Source organism: Episyrphus balteatus, chromosome 2, assembly GCF_945859705.1.
Source record: "Episyrphus balteatus chromosome 2, idEpiBalt1.1, whole genome shotgun sequence".
Taxonomy (NCBI): domain Eukaryota; kingdom Metazoa; phylum Arthropoda; class Insecta; order Diptera; family Syrphidae; genus Episyrphus; species Episyrphus balteatus.
The window spans coordinates 17,904,632-17,925,847 of NC_079135.1; the positions used below are offsets into that span (position 1 = coordinate 17,904,632).

At 30.7% G+C, this 21,216-nt stretch overlaps 1 protein-coding gene across 1 annotated transcript in view; it reads left to right on the forward strand.

Annotated features, from left to right (window-relative positions):
- LOC129908235 (kettin homolog) overlaps window positions 1–21,216 on the forward strand; it is a 95,507-nt gene that overhangs the window by 40,395 nt on the left and 33,896 nt on the right. The window contains 5 exon segments of the mRNA XM_055984605.1: window positions 6,198–6,320; window positions 8,760–10,094; window positions 10,096–10,476; window positions 19,794–19,970; window positions 20,373–21,140. Of these exon segments, the coding sequence (XP_055840580.1) occupies window positions 6,198–6,320; window positions 8,760–10,094; window positions 10,096–10,476; window positions 19,794–19,970; window positions 20,373–21,140 (2,784 nt within the window).

Below are 21,216 nucleotides of genomic sequence, written 5' to 3' on the forward strand. Positions count from 1 at the left end.
ATACCCCCTTTTCTCACTTCAAAATGTATATAAACCAACATCACAGAGATACAGATTGCAGTTGGTTGTTGCGGATGTAATTCGATCAGCCGCATGTCGATCAACGCTAAATGACTCAACCCAATCGCCAGCAGTCGTCGTCGTTTCTAGTCCACACTATGACGAGCAAAATTAGTAGTACGATTTGCAGCGCCATTACCACCACAAGAACAAGGGGAATTTCACCGGAAATGTAGTTCAACGTTTAAGGAGGAAATAGTTTCTATACATTTGACTTATGTTGCTGGTGAAATTCACATTAGATGAATTTTAAAAGGCTAGTCCAGAGGCGACTCGACGTATTGTAAGAAAAATTGCTAATGATTTTTCCTCTGAGCAAGCTCTTGTCGAGTCCGAGTGTCCACTCGCATTTCATAGACACAGCGGCTGCATAACTTGACCCCTGGGGGTTAGATGGCTAAGTACTCGTTCTCGTTTCGAATCTGCGGTGGGGGTGTTTGCTAAATCCTATTTGGCTAATGCTGCAGCATGTTTAGTAGTTGAATCATCGCTATGGTTGCAAACTAAGTTGTTATCAACAAAATTAGGGTTTAAGCGATTTTTTTAAGACATTTTACAACTTTTTGACCACTTTGCAACAAAGTGCTTAAAAATGATATCTCAAAAAAAGGATTTTAACTTCCAAAAAAATTTTTGTAGATTCTTGAATAATTATTTTTTTGGGAAATTGGCAACCATAAATATTGATTTTTTACTTCTTTTATATATATTATTTTTTAGCAACATGTTGCTGGCTGTTGTTATTATTATAGTTTTACCCAAGCGTCACAGCTTCTTTAACGTGAATGCAAACATTATTTTTCTTGGCCTCCTATGGAAATCAAGTTTCTCTCTCTCTGGGCCAAACAACAAAACATACATACATATACGGTAGAACACTTTTAACATGCGGCTTACTGGAAGTAGGGAAGCTATTTTTTATGCTTGTTTGTTTATTTGTTGATGCTGGGATTTCATGTTGTTGGTTTTTTTTTCTTATTCCAAAAAAAAAATGTGTATATACTGTTTATCAGGGTGTAGACAATCACGATGAATGAAGGTCAGAATTTGCCTTTTATGGGTTGTATAGCCGTTAGATATAAAACTATATAGAGTGAGATAATAATCGGTAGGCTTGTTGTTCGGATGTGGAATTTTGGATTTGAAGTAGATATACAAGATAAAAAATGTGCACTTCTTAAATGGACAGTAAGAAGTAGGTAGGTAAGCTGATGTCGTGATGGTAGTGCTTTAACAAATGCAGTCCACATTGTTTTGAAATTTTAGATTTACAACCTTAGAATTTGGAAAAATGTATAATCTTTAAATGAATAAATTGCGTTGTCTCCAACGAAAAATAAAGTTTAAGTTTTAAATTGCAATAGATGGGTGCAATAGAAGTACGTTTGCGGATACCTACCTAAATTTTCCAAAACTAATTTGAAAAAAATTAATTGTTACCAAAAACCATCAATTTTGGATGATTTTAGTTTCAAAAAAAAAATTACAAGAAATTTATTATTTAACTAATATAATTAAAAATTATTTTTGAAAATTTTATTTTTTGAAAACAGTTGTATGCATTATGTATGAGGAAAGTTTGTAATTAAGGGTTGAATGATAACACTTTGTGCGACTCATAATACACTCCGTTGAGAACTAATTTCAACTAGAAAAAAAAATTAAGAAAAAGTTTCGGTTTAGGGTCAAAATTCTGCCAGGGTCAAAATTCTTTTGTCAAATTTCTACTTTCAAAATTTTTATTTACAAAATTCTGCTTTCCAAACTCTGCTTTTCAAAATACTGCTCTTCATAGGGTTTGGAAAATGTTAAAAAGAGCGCGCTTTTTAACATTTTAAAAAATTTTTTACTTTTTTGCAGAATTCTGTAAAATTATCTTCTTGCAAAATTTACTGCTGCAAAGGGTTTTTAACGTGAAATATTATCGAAAAATAACTTAACATTTATCAATTTTTCAAATAATTAATTAATTAATTAATTTAAAAAAAAAAAATTCATGTGTGCAATTCACACGTGGTAAAAGTGAAACCTTAAAAAATCATTTTTTTGGCAAAAAAAAATCAAAAAAACCTACCTTTTTTTATTCTATCACCTTTAAATCCATGTTTTTTAATTGTCAACCTATAATAAATTTTATATCATCTGAAAGCTTATTTCACCTTTTATACGATGCGACGTTTCAAACATATTTGGACCATGGCAACAAAAAAAAGGAATTTTTTAAAGCCAACTATGTCAAAATTTCGAACTGAGATTACGGCACTTCCTATTCTACACTGGTGGCTGGTCATGGGCAACAGATCTCCACAGGTGTTTTGAGTTTTTTAATTTAACATTGTGTAGTTTGTAGTAAATGTACCGTTATGTGTGACATATCAAATGAAGGGTAATATTATCATCATGCGTATTTAAGTCACATAAAATGTTTATGTGCTCTAGATCAAAAGATATAACGTGTTTAGAAAAAGAACATCTTTTTACCGTTATCTCAGGATATTGAATACGAAATTAATTATAATTTTGGACAATTATAGTTTATTTAATTACCTATCCACAGTATAAATTTCATATATCTATCTATTAAAACAAAATAGATTTGTCCTGTTGCTTTTTCGTTTCATCTTGTTTCAAATCACTATTGTACTAAAAAAGTTTTCACTTCAAAAAATGTATAAGAAAAGGAAAATTTTGTATCATACAACATCGTTTCTAATTAGTATCTACATTCTACATAGATGCTAGTTGAAAAACAAAGTCAGTTAAAATGTATTTTAAAAAATATTTGCGACAGGTAAACAAAAAAAGGCAGAGTTTTGAAAACCAGAATTTTGACCCGTTCCCAAATATTTCATCTGCTGTAAGTTTCTTAATAATATGAATTTTCGACAATCACATTTATGAAGATTTTAAAAATTTTTTAAGTATTTTTTTTTTTTTTTAAGAATCAATTTCTTAAAAACGATGCAGTAATTTTTTTTAAACTTTGTTTTTATGTGGAGATTGAGTATTTTTTTCTATGGCTTACCACATTTTATTTTCAAAATATTTGAAAATTTTTATATGTGTATGTATAAGTAATTTTTAAACAATTTTTTTTTTCTTAAATTTCATCTTTTATTAGATTGTATTTAAATATAGTGTTACTAGCTGACCCGGCGAACTTCGTTCCGGTATTTCTTGTATTTATTTCTAATTTTCGACTCTGTAATTAGTTAATTTTCAAATGAAAAAGAGGATCAAAACTTGAAAAGTTCATAAAATGAGTTTAAAAATATTCACTTTTAAACTTTTAGCAAAAGTGGCCTATGCAAAATACTTAGGCATGCGCATAACTAAAACCTATATTTTCTATTGGTTTGAGATTTTTTGCAGGCTTTTAAAAATTCAAAAAAATTAAAAAAACTACTCAAAAATGTTCCTACAAATTAGTTGTTTTTCAAAAACTCATATTTCAAAATGCAGTTCCTATAAAAAAACCCGTTTGAGACACCTAATTTTTTTTTAAGTATTATATTTAAGTATGATTAAAACCTATATTTTCTATAAATTTGAGATTTTTTGCAGACTTTTAAAAATTCCAAAAAAATAAAAGATTACTCAAAAATGTATCTAAAAATTAGGTTGTTTTTCAAAAATTTTTATTTCAAAATACAGGGCCTATGAAAAAATACGTTTTAGACCCCTTATTTTTTTTTTTTAATATCTTTCTCATGGTGTAACTCAAATTTCTGTGCAAAATTTTGCGTACCTCTAATTAGTCTTTTGTCGAAGGTCTATGACTGCAACCTTCACAACTTGGTTTTGAAATTTTTTTGAATTTTTTCAATACCTTTTTTAACTATTGAATAAATTTGTCTATCATCTAAAATAAAAGTCAACTCTTTACGACTTACCGTTTAGAAAATAGCCTATTTTTTCAATGTCGTGTTACCCCTATTTACCCTATAAAATCTTGATTTTTTTTGCCTTAAACCCTCTCCTCCTTAAGAAAATAAGTCAGTCGGTGTGGCCGGTTAGCGAACGTACACAAAACCAAACTTTAATATGTATAATAGATATACCTATGTTTTGTAATCTAAAAACAAATTTTACATTTTTTATTTAAAATTAAATCAATGCTTAAAAATCTATTTTGATTTTTTTTTAATAAAAGGATTTAACATTCTAAGCTTCTTTTAACATCAGAGCATTTTATTTTTTCGCAAATTAAAATATTAAACAAAAATATAGCAATTGAATAAAAATTTGTTGGGCTTTTTTGGTAACAAATTAAATTAATTTCCCACAGCAAAAACATAACAAAAATGGTTGATATGTATCTTATTAGCCAGTTTTAAAATTTTAAACAAAATTAAATAAAATTATAAAGTATTCACAAGGTTTACTATGACTGACTGTCAAGTCATTGACTGTGGTTAATAAATTTACCCATTAACAAAACTTTTTCAAGTAATTAAATACTATAAAATTTTGAAAATTTAGATTTTTTTCTTCTAACATTAAATTGTTCATTCAGTAGTTCAACAAATTAGTTGCAGTTTATACTTAAGTTAAATAAGTTAACTGCAACTTTTGTAACAGCATTATAAACCATCTGTGTTCTTTAATAGCTCTTGTGACTATTTTCATCTAAGTATTTCTAATCCACACAAAACAGCTTTTACCATTTCAAGGAAAGAACAAAACTTCAAGTATCTTGTTCTTAGAAGGTATTAAATTACATAACAACCAACAACCACAAAAATGTATATTTATTTCAAGATTATTGGCGATGGCCCAATATCTATTGCAGTTTTCTTAAAACATTTACAAAAACTAAAACTTAAATGGTTTTTCATTTTGAGAAAAACAAAATAAAAAACAATTAATCCTAAACAAACCGTATACATGCTTGCAACCGACATGTTTGCGCTTAAAATACATCTTTCACTCTGGAACATTATCTTTTCAGTCAGAAAATTTGTGTTCAAAATCCAGGACCGCATCAGTAATGGATATTATATTTTCTTTATAGCTAGATTAAATTATATAGGAGACAAAATTTTATTGAAAGTGAAATTATAATTTTAAGTTACAAAACTTTTTGCAAAATACAAAAAGACTAAAAAATAACAATAATTTTGACAGAAAAAAAAACCCAAAAGTTTTGGTTCGACAAAATTTTAAAAACCAAAATCTAAAAAAAAGTAAAATAAAAAAAAAAAATCACAAAAACTCAAAGTTCTTCCGATTTTTCGTTTCTCTTATTGGACTTATTTTAAGTTGTCCAAAACCAATTTTAAAAACCAAAAATGTATGTCATTTTTACTTTGTTGGTCTTTTATAATAGTGTTTCGATTTTTTAGGTTTTCAGAGTTTTCAATTTTTGAGCTTTTGGATTTACGAAATTTTTTACTTACGAATGGTTGGCCTTTGGAATGTTAGAGTTTTTAAGATCATACGAGTTTATTTTTAATTTTGAAATTTCAGCTCCTAAGAAATTCAAAATTTATGAAAAAACGCAAAAACGAAATTTTAATTTTGAAAATATATATATTTTTTTTTTTTTTTTGAGTTGTTATATTATATGAAGGCCATAATATGACATATTCCGCCACTGGTTTAAATCTATTTATATATTTATTTCTTTGGACAAAAGTGATGAGGTAATATATCATTTTGTGTGCAACCCTTCTCTTCTAAAGCTATTTATAAAACAGTTTTTGCATTCTATTGTAAAATACACAATTGTTGTTTTTCCACGCGTTCGGCAGCGGTGATGTTGCTGGAAACTAAAACATTCACGCTTCGATGAAATTGTATATGTAAATGAGTGTAACAAAACGTGAAGTGTATCTAGTACTACAAGTTGCACATGTCTTTTTACTTACATAAAAAATAATAATAAATAAAAAACTAAAAAAAATATATAACTTCTATTCTAGTAATATTAATAGTTTTTGATACCATAAAAGTCTTTGTTTTATGAATAACATTTTATATTATAAATGTTGAAAATAATGTGTCGTCATAAAAAAAAAACTTCTAACTGAGATTGTAGCAAACGTTTTTTTTTTTTTCCTAAGTAAAGATCCCTTAAAAGGGTGATCATACAAAAAACGTAACAATAAAATTGAAAATTGAATAATTTTTTTTAGAGCCCAGACAAAACATATATAAAAGTTGTGGAACTTGAACCACGATTAACAACGCTTGGAGAAAATATCGAAGAAGCTGTATCGCTACAAAAGCAACATGACGAGACTCTTAGGAAAGTACAAGTAAGTTGTGAAAATTAATGAAATTAATTACAGTATGTTGAACAAGAAAAATATTAAAAATTTTATATTTTTGAATATTTAAACGGATATTAGCTGAACTTATTAAGTATTTTTAACAAAATAGAACGTTGTTATTTAAACTTAACCATTTCGAGCTCATCTCAAAAATAGTTTATTTAAAATCGTTTTCAAATTCATTGAAATCAATATAATACACTATTTTCAAATAAATTGCAAATTGATTTCAAAGGAGTTTAAAACAAGTTTCACTTAACTTGCAAGCTCGTAAATTTTGTATGTAATAAAAGGGTTTCAAACATTTTTCAATTTTTTTTTTTTTTTTCATTTACCTTTTCAAAAATCGATTTCAAAATAAACTTAGATTGGTTTGAAAATCTGGGCCCTGTTTCACTGCAAACTACATCAGCTTCGTCAATGAATTTAAACATTTATAGGTGCGACCTTTTGGACTTTCCAAAGCTCTTTTTTGAACATATTTAAGACCATAAAAAGTACATATATTCTGAGGTTCAATCGGAGTAAGCTCTGAAACAATCCCCTAATTTTTATTCGTTATGTACCTAAAGTTAAAATTTTATTTTTATCAAGTTTCAAGCTCCGGTAGCAAAACATTTTAATCAAATGAGTCACCAAAGTTTATTGTAGGTCTGATTGCTGAGTAATTTACATCCAAATATTTGTTTTTTCCTCACATTTGGAGGCAGATATCTGCGGACCAAAGTCAGGGAAAAAGTTTTGGTTTACAGATATGAGTTCACAGTAACTTTACTTATGCAATCAGGTTAAAAAAAAAAATTAAAACAAAAATTTTCGGATTTTTGAGAAAAAATCAAGGCTAACCCCTTGCCAAAAAAAAATACGTTTTCAAAAAATTTTCTTCAAATCCATCGAGTGGTACATCAAGAGAAAGGTTTCTTTTTGCTCTTTTAGTAGCTAAAAACTAAAAGTTTCTTGGAGTTCTGGTTTCTAAGTTATTAGCATCCAAATTTGTTTTGTAACGTTCAAAGGCAGATATCTGCGGACCAAAGACTTCAAACAATTTTTGGTTTGTCACAGTGACTAGGCTTATTAAAAAAAATAATAAAAAATATATTTCGGATTTTCTAAAAAAAATTAAAATTGAACTCTAGCAAAAAAAAGTATTCTATAAAATTTTCGCAAGTCCATCGAATGAGACATCAAAAGAAATGTTATATTTATTGTACATAAACATGTTTCTTAACACACAATACACAACATTTTTCTCGTAGGACACTGCCATTATTGTATGTACCTACGCCCCTGCTATATAGTAGCTTAAAAGTTGCAAATTGGTTTCAAGAGAATTGCAACGTTATTTATTTAAATACTATACAGTGATTTCAAATAAGTTTTTGAATTTATTCAAAGTGGTTAAAACCTAGTTGCTTTTCAGTTGCCAACTAGTTAACGGTATATTGACATACATTTTTTTTTAAGATTAAGAAAAATGATCTAAGGCTAACTTCTAAACTAGAGACACTAAATGAATGGAAATAACATCAAAATTTAAGTATTCTTTTGCCCCCTTTATTCGTTGGAAAAAAGGCCGAAAATGCCACTTAACCCCTTCTCAACGTTTCAGTTACATTCATTTTTTTTCAACCAATTTTAATTTGGAATCAAAAAGGTAAGAAAAACATTGTCAATTTGGTCGTCAAATTGTTCACATGCCTTATTTCTTCATTTCATCATTAACAAGATAGTTTAAGACTGATTGAAAATTAGTTTAAAATCAATTGCATAAAAATATCACTTTGATTCAAATTCAAAAGAGTTGCAAAATAGTTTCATATTAGTTGCACACTTTTTTTAAATCATAACCAAGCTGGGTATTGTTTATCATTTAAAATCTACATTGACCCTAACTAAGTTCGAAAATAAAAAATGATTACGAAAAACATTCTAGTTTGTTGCAAACCAGTTTAATGTTAAATCCATTAAAAATTGATTTTGTGACAAAAATTAGTTTCAAAACAGTCGCAAAATAGTTTCATATCGGTTGCTACTTAACTTCAAATCAGTTTCAAGTTTCTTAGCATTATTCCCATGTTATCTTATCTGAATCATAATTTAAATTTCAGATATACTTTATCGGTAAAATAGTTTAAATTCGATCTCAAAACAGTTTATACTGGTTGCAAATTAGTATCAAGTAGGTTATTAAATGGTTTTAGATCCAATGCATGTTATTATTAGTTCAAATGCATTAATTTTTTTGCCAAAATAAGACATTGGATTCAAGAAACAATCAAATATTGGTTTCAAACTAGTTTCAAATTGGTTCCATTACACTCACTGTATTATAAAATTGTTATTTTTCTTGTACAACATACTGTATTTTATTTTTCTTAAATAAGCTTAATTCACACAAATTTTAACAAATCTATTTTGTTTCAGAATCTCCCAACACCACTCGACGAATTCGCCCACAAAGCTGACAAGCTGCTCACAAGTAAACGCATTAGCCCAGACCTCATCACAGCAATGGCTGATACTTTACACATCGTTTGGGATGATATTCTCAAGCTTCTACACGATCGCAAGCATTTACTCGATCTATGTGCGAATTTCCATGAAAAAATGGGTAGTTGTCGTGGCAAGATGTCATCTCTAGAAGTTGCCTGCAAAGATACCATGATCCCAATTGAAGTTGAAGCTGTTCAGGACTTCCTGAACAAATTCAAACAACTTCGAATTGATGTTTTAACCACAGTTATGGCAGCTCTGAAAGATGGAAATGAACTTCTAACACAATTACAGGAATTAACTAAACAGCAAACACTTGACACACGACCGGATCATATTAAACGTGATGCACTTCGAGCTGTTAATCAAGTTCAACAATGGTTGGAAGCTTTGCATGATCGAAGAAATGCTTTAGATCAGGCTTGGCAAACGAGAAAGACTCAATTAGAACAGTGTTTGGCATTGGCCATTTTGGCCAGAGACTTGGATGATGTTGAAGGGGTATTAATGAAGAAGCGCGGCGAACTGTCTGGACAGTTTAGTTTGGGTGAATGTGAACACACTGCCAATAAAAATCTTCAACAGTATCATGAACTGAAACATAATGCGTTACTTTTGAGAGATCGGGCTCTAAAGATCACTTGCGCTGAGGAAAAGCTCGTTTCTTCAGGATGTTTTGCTGGGGATGAGGCTCGTTCTAGAGCCTACAATATTCTCAGTGGATGTACAGAATATTTGGAAGCTATCGAACAGCGAGAGCACTGGCTTACACAATCGAAAGACTTCTTCGGAAAAGCTGAAAAAACCTTGGCAGTTCTTGAAAAGCTCGAAATCGAACTTTCCACTACCAAATTCCCCACAAATACACCCGAAAGCTTTGCAATGTTCTCGAAAATATTGAAAGATGTTCGTGGATTCACCGAAGATCCACTACGACTAGGCTATAGCTTGCTGGAAGAAATCGGTCGAACGAAGCCCGAAACACAGGGCATCAAACGTGTTATCGAAGAAATCGAAAATCGAAAAATTTACATCGAAAGTATTTGCTCGACGAGTACGGAAGAGCAAGTTCGTGTCGAACAGGCTTTAAATGATTTTCTCGAACAGTACAATCAGCTTTTGGGCTGGTTAGTAACTAGCGATCAGAGTTTCCTACAGAAATCTGTGTCGTTGGGTAGAAATTTACAAGAGAGCCGACGTTTCTTGTTGCATCATCATGAACTAATGCAACATTTAGAGGTATCCAAATTTTTTTTAATTTATTTAAAAATTTTACATTATTCATATTAAAATTTTTTTTTTTTAGGACAAAGGCGAACTTATCAATAGCCTTTTGGAAACAATTAAATCACATTTGGAATCATTAAGTCCACAACAACGATATGATGTGGATAGCAAAGCTGAAGCTCTTCATAAACATTGGATTGAGCTAAAAGATATCGTATTGAAACGAGTTGATGTTGTTTCTTTGTTAATTGAATTCTTTGAAAAAGCTGAACATTTAGATGATCAGTATAATAGTTTGGAACAAGGACTTGAACAAGTTTCGGATGAGAAGAAATTACGATTTATGCAAGATTCATGGTCGAAGATTCAAAAGGAGTTTAATGAACTCAAGGAATGTGGAAATCGATTGATAAATTTGAAAGTGTGTAAATTTGTAATGTTACTTAGATTTTAAGCTATCATTACATTTTTTGTAAAATACTAAAATTACTAAGACTAATACAACGTGATAATAATAATATATAAGATAACGTAATAAGTTAGACATTAATTTTAAGTTTATTTATATTTATGATTTTAAAAAAATTCAAGAAACAAAAATAGATTCTTTAAGGTTTTTATAAGTCATTCCAAATTACATTTAGGAGTAGAATTTAGAAGTTTTCATACAAAATTTAGATAGTTTTAACTCTGCTTTGCATTTTGCCAGTTTGTTAAGCCCTTCCATATTCTATTTAAAAATTGCTTTTTGTACTGCTCTTTGGCTTTAAGCTGATTACTATGCTCTATAGATTTTTCACTTCCGCAATTGCAATTGAAGAAAGGCAACTTTCCATTTGATCACCTCCAATAAGCTTCAAGAATAGAATCATTTACTTGTTTAACTAACTAATTTTTCATAATTTCACTTCGAACACTTTATTTAAGATCAAGAGCAAGTTCGAATATATAGTAGAGTGGAGCGTTTTTGGATTTTTCTTTCAGATCACTGCGTGCAACTCATGGTTTATGCCTTGTGCTCTTCTGAACATATTCTGATACTTTTTTTTTATTCGACAATGGAAAAATAAAAATCGGGAAGCCTCTGAAGATTGCTCGTATTTCACGAAAATCGATATTTTATGAGGCGTTATAACCCATCTGAATTGACTTAATCTTTTTCATTTCACTACCAACTGCTCATAACTTATGCCGAGTGGTCTCTAGAACCAGATCTGATCCCCTATTTTGAGTCGTTAATGGAAAAAACGAAAGCTTAATTTTTTTTAACTTTACGGTTTTCTTAAATACGGTTTTCTTAAATACCATACAATCTTTAGTTTTCCACAAACTTTTGTTTTTAATATTGTTAAATTCATAAGAGTAAATCGTTAAACGGTATAATTACCACGCCATTTTGACTTCAAAATAAAAATTTAGCATGGGCAAGAATTTAGTATGGGCAAGAATTATGGAAACACCTAAATGTCAAATATCTAAGGATTGAAATAAGATATCGACATAAATTAAATGCAGTTACAAAGGTTAGTGTTTTATATAAAAACTAAATTATTAACGAAGTTTTTAAGTGTAGTATTAGAATTTAAAATTCTATTGAAATGGGTCAAGGGATGTCAAAGTAGCATTTTCATAAATCCCTCATAAACGGCGTCATTATTACAGAAAAGTTCTCAGTTTGAGTGCTCCATAGCTTATAAGGTTCAAATAGGTTCTAACAAATATAGCAAATACAAACAAGTTGGAAAAGAAATTTGTTCTGGGCTGGATTTTATGGGGTCGAGGTAGTTCATACCAAAACTTTTCATACCACTACATTTCATACCACTACATTTCATACCACACATTTCATCCCAACAGAATCTGTTAAAATAACAGAGTTCATTCTTAGAAAGGGCCGCCCTTTTTTGTTCATTTTTTGTTGTTCTTGTTTTTTGCTGTTTTTGAAAATTTTTATTGGCCAATGAAATTAGTGAAACTATTTAATAAAGGATGCATATAGGTAAAGTAAGTAACGCAGCCGTAGGTGTAGTGTTTATGACATCATATGGAGTTCTTTTTAGTTTTGCATATTATGGAGTGGGAAAAAGAAGAAAAATTTTGAGATGGGAGTGATTGGTTGGTTTGACATTTGAGAGATTAGTTGAAGCTTTTTTTTTTTATTAGTTTGGCAGGTATTATATAGTTCAAGGTTTAAGTATTGTGCGCACTGCGCAGCTAAAAAAGAGGAGGAGACTTTCAAGAAAGGGTTCTTGTTGGTGGTTGTTTTTCTTTATTTTTTTTAGGCTTAGGTTTTTTTTAAACAGATTTTTGCGTTGATTGATGGAACATGGAATGATACTTATGTGCGAAGGTGTTTGGTTTTTGCAATTTGTTTGTTTTTTTTTTATGAAGGGACTGAGAAGTAGGTAGGGACATAGAGTTTTTTTTATCTTCTATATAGGTTGTGATTATGTACCTAACGACATAATGTTTTTTTATGAATTTAGGGTGTGTGGTCTAGGTGGTTTTCGTTGGAAGGAAAGACGTGTGGTGTATTGTGTATTCCTATATAGAGCGAGGGAGAGAAAAAAAATGTGCCAAGATCTTTATTCTTGTTTTTTTTTATTCATGAACAAAATGAGCGGTAACATATATAGGTACTATTTTTTTTTGCATTGTTTTCCTTGCTGTTTGGGTTATTGCAAATATTTTTTTATGATTTTGGGGCGTGTGGTTTAGAAAAAAATCATTTGAAGACGTATGGTGTGTAGTCTATTGTGCATTTAGGCATAGAGCGAGGGGGAGAAAAATATGTGCCAAGATCTTTATTCTTGCTTTTTTTTTTGCATGAACAAAATTATATATGTACATATAGAAAGGGGTATACCTACCTGCTATTGTTTTTTTTCAATTGTGGATTATTGCAAGTATTTTTTTATGAATATACCTAGGGTGTTTGTTTATGGTTTAGGTTTTTTTTTAATTGGGTGACGTATGGGGCAAGTGTGTGGGTATGTTAGGATAATGAGGAGAGAGGTAGGGAGGGAAAGATATCTAGGCATGTGCAAAGATTTTTATTCAATTGGTTTGGTTGTTGGTAGGTATGTATAGGTAGGTAATTCTTTTCTGTCAACGCGAAATTGATTTTGTGTTTTGATTTTTTTATGGTGAACAGAATGAGATGTAGCACGAAGGTAGGTGTGTGTGTATTTATATAGGTACGTAGTTAATGCGCTTGTTTAATGATTCAATTGATAATAAATTGATAAAAGTTCAAATTAAATATTAAATGAATCATTTTATAAATGTTTTAATCGTTAAGAATACCTAATGATACGTAGTTGGCATCCGTAATAGGGTTGTTTGGTAGGTACATATAGGTAGGTAGGTACTACTTAGTTTTTTAATTGGTTGATGAGAGAGAGAGGAATAAAAAAAATATAGTAGGTAGATATATATCTACTGTTAAGACTGTGAATAGGAACCAATCGGCAAAAATATTGTTTTTGGGATAAGAAGCAAGGATAAAAAAGTCTATAAAAAAAAAATTAGGTGGAAGAGTGTTTTTTCGCGGACAAAAGGGAGAGGGTGAAGGTCAAAAATGTAGTGAAACAAATTGTCTGTCGAAAATCATCATATGACACATGTTTTTAAGGTATTTTTTGACGCTGAATCTAATGACATAAAAATAAGGTTAATAGGTACACGATTGCTCTGAGAAAAGTTATTGCCGATTAAAAACAAGGGTGCTTGTGCTGAGCACACAATCGCGAAGGTCATCACTTATTGACGTCTTACTAAGCGCTGATTAACTCATTTTCCGTTTTAGTTTTTTTTTGGACACAACTCGAGAAATAAGCACTGCGAGCTCTTACCCACTGAGCGGCAATAACTTTTCTCAGAGCAATCGTGTACCTATTAACCTTATTTTTATGTCATTAGATTCAGCGTCAAAAAATACCTTAAAAACATGTGTCATATGATGATTTTCGACAGACAATTTGTTTCACTACATTTTTGACCTTCACCCTCTCCCTTTTGTCCGCGAAAAAACACTCTTCCACCTAATTTTTTTTTTATAGACTTTTTTATCCTTGCTTCTTATCCCAAAAACAATATTTTTGCCGATTGGTTCCTATTCACAGTCTTAACAGTAGATATATATCTACCTACTATATTTTTTTTATTCCTCTCTCTCTCATCAACCAATTAAAAAACTAAGTAGTACCTACCTACCTATATGTACCTACCAAACAACCCTATTACGGATGCCAACTACGTATCATTAGGTATTCTTAACGATTAAAACATTTATAAAATGATTCATTTAATATTTAATTTGAACTTTTATCAATTTATTATCAATTGAATCATTAAACAAGCGCATTAACTACGTACCTATATAAATACACACACACCTACCTTCGTGCTACATCTCATTCTGTTCACCATAAAAAAATCAAAACACAAAATCAATTTCGCGTTGACAGAAAAGAATTACCTACCTATACATACCTACCAACAACCAAACCAATTGAATAAAAATCTTTGCACATGCCTAGATATCTTTCCCTCCCTACCTCTCTCCTCATTATCCTAACATACCCACACACTTGCCCCATACGTCACCCAATTAAAAAAAAACCTAAACCATAAACAAACACCCTAGGTATATTCATAAAAAAATACTTGCAATAATCCACAATTGAAAAAAAACAATAGCAGGTAGGTATACCCCTTTCTATATGTACATATATAATTTTGTTCATGCAAAAAAAAAAGCAAGAATAAAGATCTTGGCACATATTTTTCTCCCCCTCGCTCTATGCCTAAATGCACAATAGACTACACACCATACGTCTTCAAATGATTTTTTTCTAAACCACACGCCCCAAAATCATAAAAAAATATTTGCAATAACCCAAACAGCAAGGAAAACAATGCAAAAAAAAATAGTACCTATATATGTTACCGCTCATTTTGTTCATGAATAAAAAAAAACAAGAATAAAGATCTTGGCACATTTTTTTTCTCTCCCTCGCTCTATATAGGAATACACAATACACCACACGTCTTTCCTTCCAACGAAAACCACCTAGACCACACACCCTAAATTCATAAAAAAACATTATGTCGTTAGGTACATAATCACAACCTATATAGAAGATAAAAAAAACTCTATGTCCCTACCTACTTCTCAGTCCCTTCATAAAAAAAAAACAAACAAATTGCAAAAACCAAACACCTTCGCACATAAGTATCATTCCATGTTCCATCAATCAACGCAAAAATCTGTTTAAAAAAAACCTAAGCCTAAAAAAAATAAAGAAAAACAACCACCAACAAGAACCCTTTCTTGAAAGTCTCCTCCTCTTTTTTAGCTGCGCAGTGCGCACAATACTTAAACCTTGAACTATATAATACCTGCCAAACTAATAAAAAAAAAAAGCTTCAACTAATCTCTCAAATGTCAAACCAACCAATCACTCCCATCTCAAAATTTTTCTTCTTTTTCCCACTCCATAATATGCAAAACTAAAAAGAACTCCATATGATGTCATAAACACTACACCTACGGCTGCGTTACTTACTTTACCTATATGCATCCTTTATTAAATAGTTTCACTAATTTCATTGGCCAATAAAAATTTTCAAAAACAGCAAAAAACAAGAACAACAAAAAATGAACAAAAAAGGGCGGCCCTTTCTAAGAATGAACTCTGTTATTTTAACAGATTCTGTTGGGATGAAATGTGTGGTATGAAATGTAGTGGTATGAAATGTAGTGGTATGAAAAGTTTTGGTATGAAATGTAGCCGACCCGATTTTATACAATTTAAAAAATCTTAATTTTTGCGAAAATGTGCATTTTTCGGAGCCTTCCCGATTTCGTTTTTTCCATTAACGACTCAAAAAAAGGGGATCAGATCTGGTTCTAGAGACCACTCAGCATAAGTTATGAGCAGTTGGTAGTGAAATGAAAAAGATTAAGTCAATTCAGATGGGTTCTAACGCCTCATAAAATATCGATTTTCGTGAAATACGAGCAATCTTCAGAGGCTTCCCGATTTTTATTTTTCCATTGTCGAATAAAAAAAAAAGTATCAGAATATGTTCAGAAGAGCACAAGGCATAAACCATGAGTTGCACGCAGTGATCTGAAAGAAAAGTCCAAAAACGCTCCACTCTAATATATAGGGAAACTGGGTTTGAAAAATATTTCTGGTAATCATTTTTTGTAAAAAAAAAGGTCAAGAGAAACTATGGAAAATATATTTCCGTTTTCTTAATATATTCTCAGATTTCTTCGAAAAAAAATTGCAGTTTCGAAGTTCTGACGATCTTATCCTTTTTCTCATAAATTTTTGCTGGTTGGTACATATTTCCTAAAATATTAATAGACTTAAGTTTATGGTAGATAAAACCTGGAATTTTATTAGTTTTTATGAGAAGAATTTTTAAGTAGAAAAATCCTACGAAATGTAATCAGCTTCATATTAGACAACATCAGATTTAATGGTAGAATTAAATTTATCCACTTTCAGGTAAGAAACCAGATTTGCCTTTTTTCTCTAGATATTCTGTTGAACTTCAACTGTACTAGGAAAAAAACATCACTGGTTAAATTTTTTATGCTCCTGATAAAGATTTCCAGGATATATAACATTCTAGTAAAACAATATTCCTGGTATATTTTCCCATCTTTCTGGTTTTTTGGTAAATTCTTCCAAATTCCAGTTTGCTATCTACTACAAATTCGATATTTGAATAATCTCCTTTCAATTTGTTACCAGTCAACTCTGAAGAATTCTTCCATACCGACGAGAAGTATTTCATCACCATCTGTTTTGGAAGAAATCAATCAATTTTAAAACTTCTTTCTTTCTTCCTACTCGTACATTGTAAATATAATCGTTTTACTTTCATTTACTGCTTTTCTTTCATAAATATTAACGCAATCTTCCCGAAAGGATAACCTTGTCTGATTGTTCGTACCATCAACACAAACACTTCATGCTGCCAACGTTTTTACTAGTGAATATAAGATTTTGTGCAGATTTTTCCATTTTTCTCAGCCCTTACAATCGTTCAGATTTGACTGCAGTATTTCTGCTATCTGCAGGGTTGCTTACAACAAAAATGCCATGCGAAGTAGCGTTTTTTTAGCTGCGAAGTGGTCTTCATAATCAAGCCAACGCAAAAATTGCTGTTTAGGTACCCTCAGAGCTTATAACATAAATCGTCCCGTTTATCATGAACCACGTATCAACATAGCAAATTTCGTTCTGTTCTTAAAAGAAATTTACATTTTTCTCAAAATTAAAAATATGAATTGAACAAAAGGAAATCAAGTTATGTTTATGACATATTGATTGAGTTGTTTCTAAACTAAAACCTTTGTATCTATTCTTTTTTTAAGTTCTATAGCAAATTTTAACAGAAAAAAAAATCTTGAACAAAAATGTACTTACGAGGTTCAAGCAGAAACGGGACGAAATGTTATAACTCCTTTGATTATCTCTAAAGACAAGCGGGAACGGTGAGACGCTGTAAGAAGTCGTATTTATCTAAGTTTGACTTACATCTTTAGTATTTTACTGTTATACCTACCCAATAAAAATTTTAAGTTATTGATATTGTATGCCAATGCACAGTTGTGTTTCACAGTGAATAAGAAGAGTATTTGGTTGAGTTCTAAACAGCATCTGCTCTGTTTGACTTATATTACATAAGTACAGGAATTTTTTTTTGTTGTTTCAATCACTGATGATGTAGTTTACTATTTCAAATGTTGGCTAATGATTAAAAAAAAAATTAGTTATGGCGATTTCTAAGTAATCTTTTATATCAGAAAGTTAAAAAAAGCAATTAGGTATATATTCTTTGAAGTTCTCTACCGTGACCCTTCATATGTGTCTTAGAAATAATATCTCCCTAGAATATTTCAATATCGCTGGAACTCGCTCCGAAATTTTAAGCGCGAAAAATGTTAGAGTAATTGTTCGAAAATCACTCCTGAATGCATTCTTTCGATCAAATCGAAATTTGCCACTATCGAAAATAGTGCTGTTTTTTGTACTAAATGATGATTGAACAGTGTAGAAGTTGAGATGCATTTGTTTCAAAGAAGAACTACTTTGATTTTGTGAACGTTGATATTAAATTTATTAGTAGTTAGTCAGTTTATAAACTTTAATTGTTTTCTATCCCTTTTATAAATATTTCTTAGCATAAAAGCAACAACATTACTTTTTTAAAAGTATTTTAAAGCAAAAGAAAGCTGCTCCTACAAATCAGGTTTTCTTTCGAACTACTACAAACCTGTACAGGATCACTACGCTACGGCCCAGTTATGGTCTTCTAGCATAATTATTATTAGGACAAATTGGATTTGAAAATTTCTTATATTGTCATCAAACCAAAATAGACTCTGACACTTTTATTTCAACTGTTTTGTAAAGAAGCGTGTTGAAAATGCAGATTCGTCAGTTTATCAGACTAATTAGTATGGTGCTGACATTAGAGGCATTATCTCACTATTTGTTTTTTGATGATATAAGTTTATGGAAAAAACTTCAACACCTTGCGAATCGGTTTGATAAATACAAAATTCACAATTTTCAACACCATTTTATTCACAGTAGCTACAATCTATTCCATCATCATATTAGGCTAACACGAATCTATTGAAAACTGTGATTTATAGAGAAGTCAGCATAATTTTAGTTTTAGCACGAATACATTATTGCTAATCTATCTTTTCCAAAGAACCAAAAAAAAAATTGAAAAAAAACTTTTGAAATGTTGCATCATCAACACAAGCAGTGTGCCAAGAAAAGATACAATCCTTCAAATAGAGCATTTCCGAAACTATCAGCGGTCGAAGTCGTGTGCTTGGCACACGCAAACGGTTAACGCTACCAACAAAAAACAATAAATAAACATGAAAACCCTGTTGTTGTTTCTATTTTTTTTTTTCTCTTGTACAAAAATTCGAGTGTTTTGTTCTTTTATTTATTCTCAAAAAATTGTTAAAATTTTATATAGGGTGTTCCCAAAACAATGTTCTCAATGTTAAAAAAATATCGACTAAATCACCGAAATAGTGTTCCTAGATCGTTCCTATGGTATTGCCGACAGCTATTAGAATTTTTTAAATCTAGTATCAAGTATAAAAATATGTCAAAATATTTGACAATTTTCCATTCATTAACATTAAAAAACTGAGGTTTCAAAAAATAGATTGACTTCAAAAATCGCAAAATTTTATAAAAATATTTAAAAATATAATTCAAAAAATAATACTTTCTCAAAATCAATGATTATGTTGACAGCTTTTAAAACCTTATTTTAACTTGAGAGAACGCCCTGTACGACAACCCAACATTTCTTCTCGAGTATTTATTTTCTTCCAGAGGCAAGAGTGTTTTTTTACTAATCCTAACAAAGTATCTGTCTATTCTAAACACTGCAAAAGAAAAATCTCAAAAAATCTCAAAAAAATATCTTAACACATTTCCAAGCACATATCCAATCCATCCCAAAAAAAAACAACACACAAACACATTCCACTTTTACTATATTTAATGAGGAGAGAAATTTTTTTTTGTTTGTGGCTTTAGTTTTTGGTTTTTTCTCTTTCTCCATTTTTTTTAACACACAAAACACACATACACGTGTATAACACTCAATTTTTTTATATAAAAAAAAACGAATATTCAACCAAAAAAAATCTATCTATTTATGTCACACACGCAGATTGTAGATCCATATCTTGAGACAAAATCTCTTCGATCCGACATCGAAGACATCATCAACAGCTTCAGTAGCCGTCAGATCGATGTTACAACCAGTTTGAAAAATCTAACAACAAGAATCGCAGAAAAGCGTGAAATTGAAATTATCTTAGAAAAGATTATGAACGATAATGAAGAGGTAAGTGATTTTTCAAAAAATAAGCTTCAAAAACACCGTTTTTAAGCAAAAAACTGTGGTTTTTAAAAAGAATTATGTGTCGGTTTTTCAAAAGTGCAATTTATTTTGAGTGAAAACTTCTTAAATGAATTTTTTGAAGTAGTGAAATCCATAAATCGCATCTTTTGACTTCAAGAATGTATCTTTTTATTTCGAAAAAGTATCTTTTACTGCAAATTCAAACTTTAAAAAACCATTTTTGTACTTTTCAAAATCGTTCTTTGTTCTTTTAAAACCAATGCATCTTCCTTTTTTTGTGAAAACGTATCTTTTTTCTTTGAAAATGTATCTTTTTTTCATCTTCAAAAAGTATCTTATTGTTCTCAAGAAGTAAAACCCCATTTATAATTCTCTCCCAAATAGACTGCCATCAAAACAACCAAAGTGGATACCCAACTTTACCCGGTCTTCACATCACCCTCCGAAGATGCCGAATTCCTTCTGCGCGAAACCAAACAAAAACTCTCAGCCGTGGTGAATGACATCGAACGCGCCCAGGACGAAATCGAACAACGCGTCCAGACCACCCTCAGTATTCAAACAAAAGACGAAGAATCTCTGCAAAAAATTGACCAGGTTATAACCAACCTGCGCACTCTCAAAAACAAGCTAGATGGCATCAAATACGACTATCGTACACTCCTCGAAAGTGTATTGAACTTTGTCGACAACGTCATCCAACTGCGCCAACAAATCGATGAATATTTCGTGGTGCAAAAATCGAAATTCCCCGATAATAGTTGTGAGAAAATCGATCGGGTTATTGCGGATCATGAACGATTCCGGGAGAATTGCATGGATAAATTTAGATCGCTTATAACACAGAGCGAACTGCTGATTGATCGTGTGCGTGCATTGGAACCATTGGGCGCACGCGAAGTCGATACAGATCGTATTCTGAAATTGCTGGAGAATTTGCGAATTCATTTCGAGTCGAGAAACGGTGCAAGAATGTCGGATTTGGATCGACTGGAGAAGTTGGAGAGTTTTAGAAGTGACCTTTATGATATAAATAGGAGTTTGGATAGTGTTAGCAAGCAATTGAGTGACATTAATGGACAGAGTATTGACAGTTTGGCATCGGCTAAAACGACATCGTTGGCATTTGAGTATTTTGAGAGAACAATTGAGGTGAGTTGTTTTGAGTGTTTTTGAGTGTTTTTTTGAAAAAACCAGCTGTTTTGTGATCATTTTGCAAGACAAATAA